The sequence below is a fragment of the Nematocida displodere genome (assembly GCF_001642395.1).
Source record: "Nematocida displodere strain JUm2807 chromosome Unknown 15, whole genome shotgun sequence".
In the NCBI taxonomy this organism is placed as follows: Eukaryota; Fungi; Microsporidia; genus Nematocida; species Nematocida displodere.
In genome coordinates, this window is record NW_027138141.1 from 1 (window position 1) to 13,293 (window position 13,293).

General features: G+C 47.6%; 7 protein-coding genes across 7 annotated transcripts; 6 read left to right on the plus strand and 1 right to left on the minus strand.

Moving 5' to 3' along the window:
* Positions 1 to 259: 259 nt before the first annotated feature.
* On the plus strand, positions 260 to 1,954 carry NEDG_02144 (uncharacterized protein; the record flags this gene model as incomplete). Its single annotated transcript, XM_067689562.1, has 1 exon — positions 260 to 1,954. One exon carries the CDS (start codon positions 260 to 262, stop codon positions 1,952 to 1,954), a length of 1,695 nt encoding a protein of 564 aa, XP_067544755.1.
* A 336-nt stretch (positions 1,955 to 2,290) lies between these two features.
* Positions 2,291 to 4,420, plus strand: NEDG_02145 (uncharacterized protein; the record flags this gene model as incomplete). Its single annotated transcript, XM_067689563.1, has 1 exon — positions 2,291 to 4,420. One exon carries the CDS (start codon positions 2,291 to 2,293, stop codon positions 4,418 to 4,420), a length of 2,130 nt encoding a protein of 709 aa, XP_067544756.1.
* A 284-nt stretch (positions 4,421 to 4,704) lies between these two features.
* Positions 4,705 to 8,058, plus strand: NEDG_02146 (uncharacterized protein; the record flags this gene model as incomplete). The annotated part of the gene is made up of 1 exon (XM_067689564.1): positions 4,705 to 8,058. The coding sequence occupies one exon, from the start codon at positions 4,705 to 4,707 to the stop codon at positions 8,056 to 8,058; it is 3,354 nt and encodes a 1,117-aa protein (XP_067544757.1).
* Positions 8,059 to 8,212: 154 nt separating this feature from the next.
* Positions 8,213 to 10,279, plus strand: NEDG_02147 (pre-mRNA-splicing factor ATP-dependent RNA helicase DHX38/PRP16; the record flags this gene model as incomplete). Its single annotated transcript, XM_067689565.1, has 1 exon — positions 8,213 to 10,279. The coding sequence occupies one exon, from the start codon at positions 8,213 to 8,215 to the stop codon at positions 10,277 to 10,279; it is 2,067 nt and encodes a 688-aa protein (XP_067544758.1).
* A 99-nt stretch (positions 10,280 to 10,378) lies between these two features.
* NEDG_02148 (uncharacterized protein) lies at positions 10,379 to 11,986 on the minus strand (the record flags this gene model as incomplete). The annotated part of the gene is made up of 1 exon (XM_067689566.1): positions 10,379 to 11,986. One exon carries the CDS (start codon positions 11,984 to 11,986, stop codon positions 10,379 to 10,381), a length of 1,608 nt encoding a protein of 535 aa, XP_067544759.1.
* Positions 11,987 to 11,999: 13 nt separating this feature from the next.
* NEDG_02149 (transcription initiation factor TFIIE subunit beta) lies at positions 12,000 to 12,644 on the plus strand (the record flags this gene model as incomplete). Its single annotated transcript, XM_067689567.1, has 1 exon — positions 12,000 to 12,644. One exon carries the CDS (start codon positions 12,000 to 12,002, stop codon positions 12,642 to 12,644), a length of 645 nt encoding a protein of 214 aa, XP_067544760.1.
* Positions 12,645 to 12,672: 28 nt separating this feature from the next.
* NEDG_02150 (uncharacterized protein) lies at positions 12,673 to 13,167 on the plus strand (the record flags this gene model as incomplete). Its single annotated transcript, XM_067689568.1, has 1 exon — positions 12,673 to 13,167. One exon carries the CDS (start codon positions 12,673 to 12,675, stop codon positions 13,165 to 13,167), a length of 495 nt encoding a protein of 164 aa, XP_067544761.1.
* Positions 13,168 to 13,293: the final 126 nt, after the last annotated feature.

The window sequence follows — 13,293 nt, forward strand, 5'->3', positions numbered from 1 at the left end:
GGGTTTCGAAATAAGAGTGAAACTTTAAAAATAAATTGTGTTCGGGTTAGTGCTCTGATGACTAACGAGCCACTGCCTAAACGGCCACCATGCTTTGGAATTCGCGTGGTGTTGCTAACCACCCGAACTAACTCGAAAAACGAATACTTTGGCGAGCTGCTTGAGTATTAACACCAAAAAGCACTTGCCATATATGGTAAAAGATGCAAAACTTTAGTATATTTAGAATTTTTTAGTCGAACTAACCCGAAGACCTTAAATGCAGACACATTGCAGAACACTCAAAAAGATAGCTACAATATTTTTATTTGCAGTTTTGGCTGTGATTGTTCCTATTGCTGCTAGCCAAAACACAGATGATCCGTACATAGACATAAAAGATGCTGCCCAAACATGTGTCTTCTTTAGGCGCTCGGGAAATACTCTAAAACAATATGAAGTGGATGGCAAAGTTTGCATTAGAAAAAGACAGAGGCTCTCCCCTATCTCCATCCACATCGATATGTACACCCTTCAACAAATACCTGACCAGATAGCGGATGCGTTGGTGTTTGACCATCTAATCATTAGGAGCACATCTAATTCTAAACGCACCCCATTAAACACAGAGGTGGTGGAGAAATTACTCTGGTTTCTTAGGACAGTGCACACACACAAGCTTACCATATCCGGGTTCAAACCTGTCACACACACTGCAACTACTATAGACATGCCAACTCTGGATGATGGGAGGCCATCTTATGTACACCCCGAGTGCCAGCAACCAATACCTAGGCTACTTAAAGTTTACACCAAACGCTTGGTCCTTGAAAGTATATCTGAAGATTTTGCCACCTGGATTCTACCACGTCTTGATCTAAAAGAATCTGTGTTTTCTTTACACATAAACCAAAGAGTTGGCATCTCCAACCTTTGTTTCTTAGATGCTTTAAACCCGGGGTCTCTGCTTACTATGCATGTCTACACCGGAAAAGGAGTTGGGAGCATAGACTGTGCACTGTTGCGTGAGCAGAGAGTTCGGGATGGGCTGATGGTTAAAGGCCCGCCAAACCCCATACATGCTTCCCCAGACATCATGCAAGCAATTGCTAGCAAAAACTGGGCCAAATTATGCGTGCCGGTTAGGTTGTGGTGTTCTATTGCTGCAGTGCTGCAACAGCCCATTACAATTGTTGATCTAACCTTAGACCATATGATACCGCAATATGATCCAATTATGAAGGCCATTAACCACAGCCCCATAGTTGTAGTGAAGACGCTTAATATAAGGTTAAACAATAGGCGCACCAAGCCGTTAGCAGTCAAGACCCTCAGGGATATCATGGCCTGGATAAACAAATATTTTGCATGTATTGAAAACCTTCTACTTACCAATACGCAGAATCGAGCTTTGATAGAACCCACAGTCCATAAGTATATTTGCATCGAACCACAGTTGTCAACGATCAGGACTATGAAATACAGGCTGTATAATAGGCCCACTCTCCATCTTTATAGCATCAAAAACATTCTTTGGATTGCCCCTGAAGCATACAAAGACTGGATAAGTGGCAAACTGAATGAAGAAATAATATCCACGTGCAAAGAGAAGATTATCTTCCTATACCCCATCCTCCAGAATCCCGACAGCCACTTCCTTACTAACCCCCCCGACCGCGATCCGAGCACTTTAAACACCAACCCCACCTGCTTTAACTGCAAATGGACCCTTAGTGGACTCGCATGCCTAGAGAATACCAACAACAGGTACATGGGAATTGTGTGCAAGAAAAGACATATGGGCTGCTACTTCTGCTTGAAAAAGCTAGTCAAGGAAAAAAAAGAGACACAAGAACCATTCCTCTGCCCTGAGTGTGGAGAAGAGATAATCAGCACAACGTTTAGTGGGGTAATAGAAGCCAAAAAACAGGGAACTGGCTGTTTCGGGATTATAGAGGTAGGCCTAAATCATTAGTGGACCAGCCAAAGACGACCTGATTAATGAGAAAGGCTAATACAGAATGAATACTTTTCAACAGCCATTTCAATAAATTTAACATTGTTTTGTATTTGTGAATTAAAAGTGTAACTTTAAAAACAAGTGCACATTATGTGTTTGACACACAGCCAATTTGCAAATAGCAGCATACAAGTAAAACCGAAGCCAAAGTCTTTTTAATGAGATAAACATATGCCAATGCAGCATTCCTGGATTCAGACAGACCAATCACGGGGATGCCTAATCACTCGGAGCAACACATCAGATAGATGGTTGACATCTTATAAGTGAAATATTCTTATCTTTTCACTAATGGAAGGGTTTGAAGTTAGGAGTCTAGTCGGTAGAAAGCGCAGGTTAGGGACACCGCTGATTCTAGGCATCCTGCTGGTTATGAGAGCTGCATATGTTCGGTGCAGTGTAGGCACATTGGAGCGCTGTGCTGTGTTCATGCCCAGCGATCACGCGTTTATTAGACAAGGCATGCTGCTGTTTCAACCAGGCCAGGGATCCTACATAGAGTCGCCATACACACCGGAAACACTTTCTTTTTTTGAAAGGGCTGGTTGCCCGCTAAAGACAATCACCGTGGGGGCCCAGAAGCATATCTTAACCGAACAACCTGGCATAATGACGCTCAGACTCTACAATACCGGGATAAGGACTATTCCAGGGCAGCTGGTATCGGGGATGATTTTCCTCAATTTGACCATTATTATATCCGCTCTAAAAATTTCCAAACTACCTCCCCAGTTTGTAGCCTACATGTTTCTTACAGCAATTAAGGTGCTGGTTGCTAAAGAATTACTTATATTCTGGTGCGAGGATGAAGATCCCGTTCTGATAACACTGGAGACAGAGCATGCCAAAATCTTTGTGGAAACATTAGTTCTTGAGGGAATGAACAACGCCAGCATTGGATGGATACTCGACCACAACGACTTCAGCAAATGCGACTTAAACCTACGCATACAACACTCATCACGTGTTAAAAGCCTAATGTTCATAGACAGACTCAAATGCCGTACTCTTCAGTCGTTGGGACTGCGAGGCCTACCCAATCTGAAAGTGCTGGCCTGCAGAGCGCTTGAGAATGGATGTGTTCTAAATGATCTTTCTTTATACCTTTATTCGGAGGAGCTGGTCTTGCCTGAAAGAGTCCTTCTGGGGATAGCTGGCAAGTCATGGAGCAGGCTGTGCGTGCCCAAAACCGTGTGGGACAGGTTGTGCAATGTTACAACAAACAGGTTTAACATAAGAACTCTATCTGTCCAGTTTAACCATTATCGACACTTTGAGAACATTCAGTGGTTTAGACCAAACAACAATGCAAGAGCCAGGCCATACGTCCAAAATCTCAATGTCATTCTACCATTGGAGAGCACCATAGAGAATGTGGAGCAAATTCAAAATCTTTTAGCATGGGCTAGTGATGTCTTTGAAGGGGTGCTAATTATTGAGATCTACGGCTCAGTCCGCGGAGGAGGCATTTTCAAAGACCTTGTAAGATCATGCTTCTACATTTACGCCTTCCCAGATCTTTTGTCCCTCATGATTGGCTACATCCCATGCCGCCTCCACTACTTCAATTGTCCAACAAGCTCAATTATTTGTGTTGCCTCAGAGATATACCCGGACTGGGTAGATGGAAAGATCAACGGCATGTGGGACAAATATTCAGTGGATAGGGCAAAAAGACTTACACAGAACAGACCAACAGCTTTTTTAAGACAGGAAAACCTCCCAACCAGGGCAAGAGGCTGTCCAAGTTGCAAAAGCCCATTTGGCACCCTGTCCAAGACGCCTACTGGGAGTCCCGTGTACATATGCATGGTAGGCCTGAGAGAGAACCTAATGTGCAATCTTTGTTTAGCAAGGCTTCTTGGGTACCAAGAGCTCATTCATGAATCGGCAATGTGCAACATGTGCGACGTTTTTATCCGGCCAACTATAACCAAGTATCTTGTAGAAAAAACAGCTAATGGAACCTACAGCCTCCAAGTTGACAAAAACAACAAGGCAGGGATGCTAATGCCTTTTGAAGATCCCGAAATAAGCCGATTGTCGCCGCAAACAAGTTCAAACTACGGGACCACTAACTCACTGGAGGTTCCACTCCAGAGCACGCCCAACATAGCCGAGCTGCAGGTTCTAGACGCACTGGCCTGGTACAACAAGCACAATGACCAAAAACAGAGGCTAATGTTTGAGACCATATATGTCCCAGAAGCCAACCAAAAGCCAGAGCTGCCAACAAGCAGCCCGACTACCCTTGCCGGACTGCAGGAGGTGGTGGAGTACTACAATAGAGTCACTAATTGTAAGTATATCCTGTTACCTATCACAAACAGCGAATTCAAGCACAATCCGAAAAATCTACTATGGTATAATCCTCTACAGCGGTCCAAAGACAGGCATGTCCCTGGGCCGAGCTCGGGATAGTTCGGGATAGCTCGGAATGAGTCAGGACAATTTAATAAACGTTCTAGGTCTATTTACAGGCACTGTTTAGGTCTTTTGGTGGTCTTTAGGACCAGATGTTTGTGTAGCCTGGGTATTTTCAGATTGCAGCAACCCAAGAGACACTAACCCGAATTAATCCAATAGAAGCAGCACCTTAAAACAGAGTTTTGGGTAGTGGCGGGGACGTGGATGGCGGGACGGGAAAAACAATGTTTCAAGTGGTAGCATAGGGATATATATTTTATTTATTTAAAACAAACACAATGGATCCCAAGAACAAAGATCAAGACGACGACTTTGAGCTCATGATGAAAAATCTCGTTCCCTACGATGAAGTTCCAAGGAACAGACAAGCTCGGCCGCAGAGAGAAGAGCTGGAAATATTTGACATGAGTGTCTTTGATAACGATACAACACCATTCAAAACAGTGACCAGGCCTGTCCAAAAGGCAGAACCCGAGCCACCCAGCGCCCCGAAGGCAGAGGCAGAGACAAAAACAGCTACTGTTCAGAGTTTCAAACCAGAAAAACCACCAGTAACGGAGGAGGAAGAGTATGGATGGAGTCTTGAGGACTATCTCCCAAAAGATGCGCCCACAAACTGGCTACAAGTAGACCCCAAACAGCACCCAGCAGAACAGCACCCAGTAGAGCAGCACCTAGCAGAACAGCACCTAGCAGAACAGCACCCAGTAGAACAGCACCCAGTAGAACAGGCACCCGAATCAAGTGATTTATCCAAACACTCTTTTGAAGACGGGATAACAGATGAGAAGGCAGGAACATTTGACTGGTCAGCGTACGACAACTACGTTTACAATCCAAGTGACGACGACTGGATAGACTCTCTTGATGCAGATGCAGAGGGCACAAACAATTCAAGCACCAACCACGCAGATAGCGTTGATTCGGGACACGTAGAAGACCAAGTTAATCAGGAAATAGATGCACAGATTGAGCAAGGGCCAAAGCACACAGAGTCAGAGTCTACACCCGAACAAACGTCAATTGAGTCCATCACAACCAAGGATTTAGACAGTGTGGAAAGCCTAGAGAAGGAGCCCAGCCAAGAGCTAGACTACACTCACGACGAGACAACACAGCCCGAGACAACACAGCCAGAGGTAAACAATGGCCCAGAAGAGCTAGAGCCTATTCCAGATGACTTTTTTGGAACAGGACCAGGCATCAACTTTTTGGAGTATCTCCAAGCTCCAGAAGACACCAACCCTACATGCCCACAGCAGATGGGATCTGACTTAGCCTTCTCAGTGGCTCTTCCTACACAGCACGAGGCTATTGCCCTAGACACTGTTTCAGACAACCATCCAAACAGTTTAGGTTCGGGTAACCAACAGTATGCGCCTGTCCCCGAACCCGCACCCATCTCAGTGCCTGTTTCAGCACCCGCACCCATCTCAGCACCAGCAGCCCCTATCCCCACAGCACACACGTCTTCACCATTCCCACAACCACCCACAATTGCATCATCAGTAGCTACCACAGTAACAGCAGAGTACAAGCCTTCTAGAATATGCTTTGCCTTCGTGGATGGAGGAATCATGCACGCACGCAGCACCTTAAGCAGAATAGATGGAAAAAGCTATCTTCCAGAGCCTCCAGCCTTCCAGAGGCTGGAAATAGATATGGACAACATCACAGACTACCGAAAAAAGACAAAAGACGCTCTGTTAGACATTCTCACCCAGAACATGTCTAACGAGTGTATTGCAGCCATCTCCTTCTTGAAAAACAACGACCTAGGCTCCATATCCACAGAGACCCTGAAAAGACAGGCAGCAGTAGGAATGGCAGCAGAAACAGGACATAGTGAGATAGACCAGCTGATTTTAGGCAACAACTGGCCAGAAGCATTCTTCACCGCCACCTCTCCCGAGGTCTATGCCACAGTCTCTAGGTACTATGCCAAAGCTACCACACCAACACTCCCAGACTACTTCTACACCATGGTAACCAAGGGAAACGATAGATTGGCCACCCAGGAGCTGGCAGCGCTTTCAGAGGAGGACCTATGCGACATAGTATGCAGCTGGAAGTATCTTCTCAAAGGAGTGGTGCTGGGAAAGGCTTCATCATTTGGAGCAAAGCTTGCATCTATCTTCTTTGAGCAGTGCATGTTTGAAGAGGCAGCAACCATTCTGTTCGCTACAAGAGCAGCTGTCGAGGTCAACGCCTCAGATATTCTAGCAACACACCCTGCCCCAGAAGTTCTTAAGACCTTTATGATTTACAAGGAGTACTTTGAAGACAAGATAGACCTAGTGCCAAGACTGGCAGAGTACATCGCCAGCCTTAACGACATAAATAGGAAGAAGGCGCAAGAGCTCTACCACCAGCTCAAAGACCAGTTCACGCGGCCCACCAAAACAGAGCTGGAGGCAAAGCTACAGATAAAACCCTCAGCCTGGGGAATATCAGGGCTAATGAGTGTTGTAGACAAAGGCATCAGCCGAATGATTGGAGACACCGAAACAATGCCACCAGCCACAATGGCCACCCCGGCACCACCAGCAGCACCTACCACACCCATGCAACCACAGACAGCACCCATCCAGCCACCACAGACCCTGGCTGCTATTCCCATGGGTAACCCGAACCGTATGCCTAGGTTGCCACAATCAATGCCTATGCCTCCTACAGCACGCACAGCACCCATCCAGCCACCTACAGCACGCACAGCACCCATCCAGCCACCTACAGCACCCACAACACCCATACAACCACCCACAGCACCAGTTCTAGAGCCAGTGGCGTCGCCTGAACAAGAGTCCGCACAGGGATTTACCTCTATTTACACCCCCACCCTTGTACCAGATCCAGCTTTCCTCAGAGACTATGCAGCACCTATGTCTCCCACCAAACCCGAAACCATGGCTCCAGGCCGTGTAGCGTACAGGCAGCCCATCAAGTATCCCTTTAAGCCGGCACCTGGACCCGCCACAACCCCAGCACCAGCCACAGCCCCGAACACAGCCACAGCCACAGCCACAGCCACAGCACCAACCCCAGCACCAGGCATAGAGATAAACAACTACATAGACAACAGCAACTCAGACATAGACCACAAGGCACTGTTTGCAGACACATCTAGATACCAGAGAATAGAAGAAGAACCACAAAGGGGATCGTGGCTAGCAGCTATACCTGGAATTTCAGCACTAACAGGTCTTATCAGAAAGATTGGGAATAGAGGAAACATCCCAGTGGTAGAGCTTGCTCAAGATACCACTTTTATATATGACAAAGTGGCTAGAAAGTGGATTACAGTTAACTCCAAAACCATGAAGCCCATCAAAATAGAAGTAACCCAGTCACGAACAGATGACCAGGAACAGCCCAAGCCAAAGGTCATTCCACCCCCCAAAATCACCGGGCCAATGCCAAAGAGGGGGGCAGATGGAAAACTTGACTTTGGGCCTCGGGGCACCAGTCTAGAGGCCAGGTACGGGAAGCCAATGATTCCAATAGCAGAGCCCGAGGGCGATCTGCCAGTGTTTGCCATCCCCAAAGGTCTGTACTCCAAAGCTAATGCAAAAGTCTTTATTCCTGCGCCCGTTACGCAGAGCGACATAGACGAATCAAATGCACCCAACTAAATAAATGCCCTCATATTTTCCACCACGTACCACCACGTACCACCACGTACCACCACGTACCACCACGTACCACCACGTACCACCACGTACCACCACGTACCACCACGTACCACCACGTACCAGTTATCTAACCATCTAGATTCTTCTATTTTTTATGCAGCTCCCAAAGAAGCTGGAGGAGAGAGGCACTCGCAAAAGAAAGAGAGAGTATGCATACCCCAGCGCAGCCCACTCAGCACCCATTGCCCCCGCCACAGTCTCGCCAGAGCATAAAACATCCTCTTTCTTTGGCACACATTTAGACCAGCAATGCTTCGGCGCCCTTCAAACTCTTTCCATCTATGCCAAGTATCTCTTGCCGCCGCCAACTGCCACAACACGCCACAACCCGCAAACCCTGAAACACCCGCAAACCCCACAAGCCCCGCAAGCCCCGCAAAACCCGAAGTACGCACAACTTCCAACGGAAGAGATTGTAGGTGCTCTGCAGGACAACCGGGTGGTGATGATCAGTGGGGGAACAGGCACGGGAAAAACAACACAGATACCAAAAGTCCTCCTAAAAGCACTCGCGCCCAAAGGTCTTATCTGCTCAACCCAGCCAAGAAGAATAGCAGCGGTTTCAGTGGCCAAGCACATGCAAAAGCAGCTAGGAGGCAGTGTAGGATACAGTGTGCGGTTTAGTGAAGAAAAGGCAGAAAAGATCAAGTACGTAACGGAAGGCATCCTACTCCGAGAAATACAGCACGATCCTTCACTAAGTAGCTACACAGTTGTTATTATCGATGAGGTGCACGAAAGAACCATAGAGTCGCAGCTTCTTCTGAAGTACGTCATTCCACTCACCCGGACAAGAAAAGACCTCTACTGCGTCATAATGAGTGCAACCATCACCCAAGACCTGATTCAGGAAATAGGACTTTTCCCCATTGTAGAGCTGCCCTCAAGCACCCATACTGTCGCAGTGGAGTACCTCCCAAAGCCTACAGAGGACTACATCAAGAGCACAACCGACAAAGTTTTGGAGCTTGCAGGGACAGCTACAGGGAACATCCTTGTTTTTCTGACCGGAATAGAAGATATCACCGTCTGCTACAACATTCTCAAGCAAAAGCTTAGCATGCGCCTATGCGTGCTCTACTCAAAGCTATCCCTGCAGCAACAGATGTCAATCCTCTCAGAAAGTGCTCCGCAGTGTATCCTTAGCACCAACATAGCTGAAACCTCAATAACCATCCCAAACATCCACTATGTCATAGACTCGGGGATGTACAAAGAAATGGTTTACTGCCCAGACACCAACACGAGAGAAATGGTTGTTCTTCCGGTGCAGAGACCACAGGCTGAGCAGCGCCGGGGCAGAACGGGAAGAACCAACAGCGGGGTCTGTTTTAGAATGTACACCGAAGCAGCCTACCTCTCCTTTCACAAATCCACCATCAGCAAGCTTAGAACGGACAACCCCGAATGCTTTATTTTGAACGCACTGCACCTGCGCATTCCTCTTCCCAACACCCCGCGAATCAAAGCCACGCTAGCTGTTTTGATCCAACACCGCATTGTTGAGGAGTATTCAGGTCCTTTAGGCAATCTTTGTTTGCGAATAACCCGAATAGGAAGAAAAGTTCTGCAAATGCCTCTTTCTTCAGTGCACAGCCTTTTTCTGCTAGAGGGCCTTGCAAGAGGATGTGCCTGGGAGGTGGCAGGTGTTTTGGGCATGCTTGATGTTTTTGGCGATAAGTATGCCGATCTACTGCATGGAATGCCCGAGCGGGTTCTAAACCGGGAGAGTGACCATCTAACACTGCTAGGCATCTATACTGCCCACAGCAAACAGGAGCTACAGCTTACAGCCCAAGCCAGCCCAAAACACGCAAAGACGTTGAGACAGCGCCTGGGTCAGGTAGATAAGATAGTGCAGCAGCTGTGCGCCATAGCACAAATTCCAAACCATCCAGGCGCTGGAAGCGCCAAAAACGTTATTAGTGCACTTACAGCCTCACACACCCTTTCGGTAGCCGAGAGGATAGGCAGTATCTACCGGGACAGGCGGTCAGGCATAGACTCGGTTCTTTCACCACAGTCACTGGTGTTTAAGTCCGGCAAGTGTCCCAGGTACGTGGTGTTCAATGAAATACTGACCATTACCAAAACCTCCCTAACCATTGTTACGGCACTAAAAGAGATGCCTAATCTACCTCCAGCAGACACAAGTCTCTAACATGCCCTTTATTCTGTTCCCAGACCCAGACCATGCTTGGGCGCGGCCCGGGCCCAACCAATAGCACACCATCCCTGGCACCCAAGTTAAATAAACAGCTTACTTGCCAAAACTTAGGTCACAATCTACCTTGTATGGGTGGTAGTTTTTAAACTTTCGAATGAGGTAGTTGGTTAGATGTCTTTTTTTAGCTCGTTCTTCAGGCTCTAGCTGGAAGATGCGTATTTTGTGTATTTCAGAGGTTTCTTTCGTCTCGGTGTTATAGAGGAGGTATCTGTCGGTGTTTGGCACAGGCCCAAGAATCCAGTAGGGGTGGGGCTCAAATTCAAGCGCCTCTGGACTAATGCCTCGAATGTAGAGGTCGCTGGTGGGCTTTGGTTTTTTTTTGGGCGGTTCAATGGTATCATCTTCCAGAAACTCTTCCATTTCCGCCTCCCTCGTTCGGGAGGGGTACTTCCGGACAAACGAAGACTCCCTGGCCACCTTAACAAGTATGCCGTTTTGCTTGGAGTATCCTTCAAGATAGGCGGCCTGCGGAGATTCAAGCTCTGTGAGTTTGTACTCTGGATTCGCGGGGTCGTACAGAAGCGCATCTGCCACCTTATCGGGTTCCGGCCTCATTTCAGCCTCTATCTCTTTGTCCGGGAGTATTGAACACTCCGGGGGCGACTCTGACGCTGAGGCTGGAATTGCCTCTTGAACATCTTCCGGGAGCAGATCAATAAGCGACGGCAGGTCCGCTCTTGTTATTTTGTACGTTTTCCAGTAGACGTATGACCGCTTTTTGCTCTTCATTCTTGTGGGGCGGCGGAAGAAGACATCTGCCGGCACCCTTTGTATTTTGTCTGTGCCTCTGCGCAGGTCTGTAAAGTTGTGGTTGCGCACCATTAGCTCAATGGCTTTATCTATATTCGGCTCTTTCTTTATCTCAAAGAAAAGATACCTCATCTGAAACTCAGGCTTGGTAAGTATCTCCTGGGTGAACAGCTCGGGGTTAATGTGTGGCTCCACCACCTGGATCTCTTTTTCCTCGCAGAACCTGAGAAAGGCGTCGGTTCGAAGAGAGCCATCAATCAGCTTGACAATTTCAGGGATGCCAAAGGTCTGGATCGCCCGATCCAGAAAGTTTGCCAGTGTGTCAGGCTCTACCCAGGGCACCACCTCGCATAGCGTATAGGTGGAGTAGATGTCCTGGATGAATATGGCTATTTCGTTCCGGGTCTTGTCCACCTCGGAAAGAGAGAGGCCAAAAACCGCCACAGCAAACCACGGCTCTCTGACAACCTTCACCACCTCCTGGTACCTCATAATGGTGCTGGGGCGGGCCAGCCCTGTACACTCGGGACACATTCTAACCCAGGCATTCACTGAGCGCTGGGTGAACCCGAAAAACTCCATTTGCAGAGACTGAAACATGTGGATGCTGCTGGCATGCACCTTCCCATGAAAGTGTCTGAGTATTTCATTGATTTTCTCATAGTCATCGCTTCCAACCACCAGCAGAGGGTTTCCTTCCTCAGTGTTGTAAAACAAATAGTCTTTGGCGATGTAGAACCTCTCAGCTTGTTTTTTAAAGCGGAATCTGTTTCCGTGCACGAGATGGGTTGGCATTGCCTCTGTTATGTGGTATGTCTTTATCTCCTCAAGAAGCTGCTTTGTCAGAGTAGCATTGATGTGGATCCGGAATGTATGCTCTTTCTCTGTCATGTAAATTTTTCATATGGACAAGAGTGTATACGGAAAGCTAAGCGCCGGCAGCCCCCAGTTCAGACACAGCAACATCTACATCCATACGATTCTCATGGTTCTGAAGAAACACCGAAGACCCCTGACCTTCAAAGAGATAGAACTGGAAACGGGCATATCTATAGAGCGCACGCATGGATTGCTTGAGCTGCTGGAGAAGAACCCGAAAATTGTGAGAAAAGACGCAATGCTTGAGTTTGTGCCAACGTTCATCATAGACACCGAGGACAAGCTTCTAAGCATTCTCAAAGAAACGGACGCTGAGCACGGGATCCATCTTGAAGAGATTCTTGACACAAATAGCGACACCAAGCCGTTTATAGAGGCACTGGTTGAAAAAGGCCAGGCAATTCTGCTAAAAGACATAGACGGGTCCTCAACCCTGTTTTACAACCCCCTGGTCATTGCCCGGGCCTCACCAGCCGTGGCCAAGCTGTATGAGGAGGTGGCCGTTCCAGAGCCCCGCGAGCTAGCCCGCGAGCTTTCCAGTGCAGGGCTGGCAACCAAGGTCGTGGAGAAGCCCATTCGAAAGGCCACTGCTTCACAGAGGAAGAAAAAGTACATCCGAAAGATCAAGATAACGAACACGCACCTGAACAAGTCAGAGCTTGGGATGTAATATAAATTTTAGGGTGTTTTTAAATTGCATGGTGACAATAACAGCAGAACTGCACAAACTCATAGATGAGCAAAAGAAGAAATTATGCATTCTGGAACAAAGAATAGATGAAAAGAATAAAGCCATTGCAGCAGCCTATGCCAACCAGGAGCAAGAGGCAAAGGCCACCAAAGAAGAAGATGATAACAAAAGAGCCCGGCGGAGAGCAAATTCAGAAAAGTCTTTCAAGGGGTGCACCGAGGAAGAAATAGAAGAAGATCTTCTGGCGATTTTTAACGGGGTAAAGTCAGACAAGCACGTGGTTATCCAGAGCGATGGGAGAGCGGCTGCCGTGATAAAAAGACAAAAAATCACCGAAGGCGATGTCATTCGGGTAGTCAAAGGAGAGTCCTATGAAATAGGCATAGTTAAAAGCTTGAACAGAAACGTTTTGATTCTTGAAAACCGGGAGAGAGAAAAGAAGTATCCAATCTCCAAGCTTCTCTCTTCGCGGTACGCCATACTCCCTGTAGAGCCGAAGTAACCAGAGATAGAACATACATGTAACCCGAACCCGAACACGCCGCCCATCCACATAACCGCCCAGACCTTAACTATTTCAGAGATAGCCGATCTATCAAGTTTAGGCTACTTCAGCCATGCCCACATT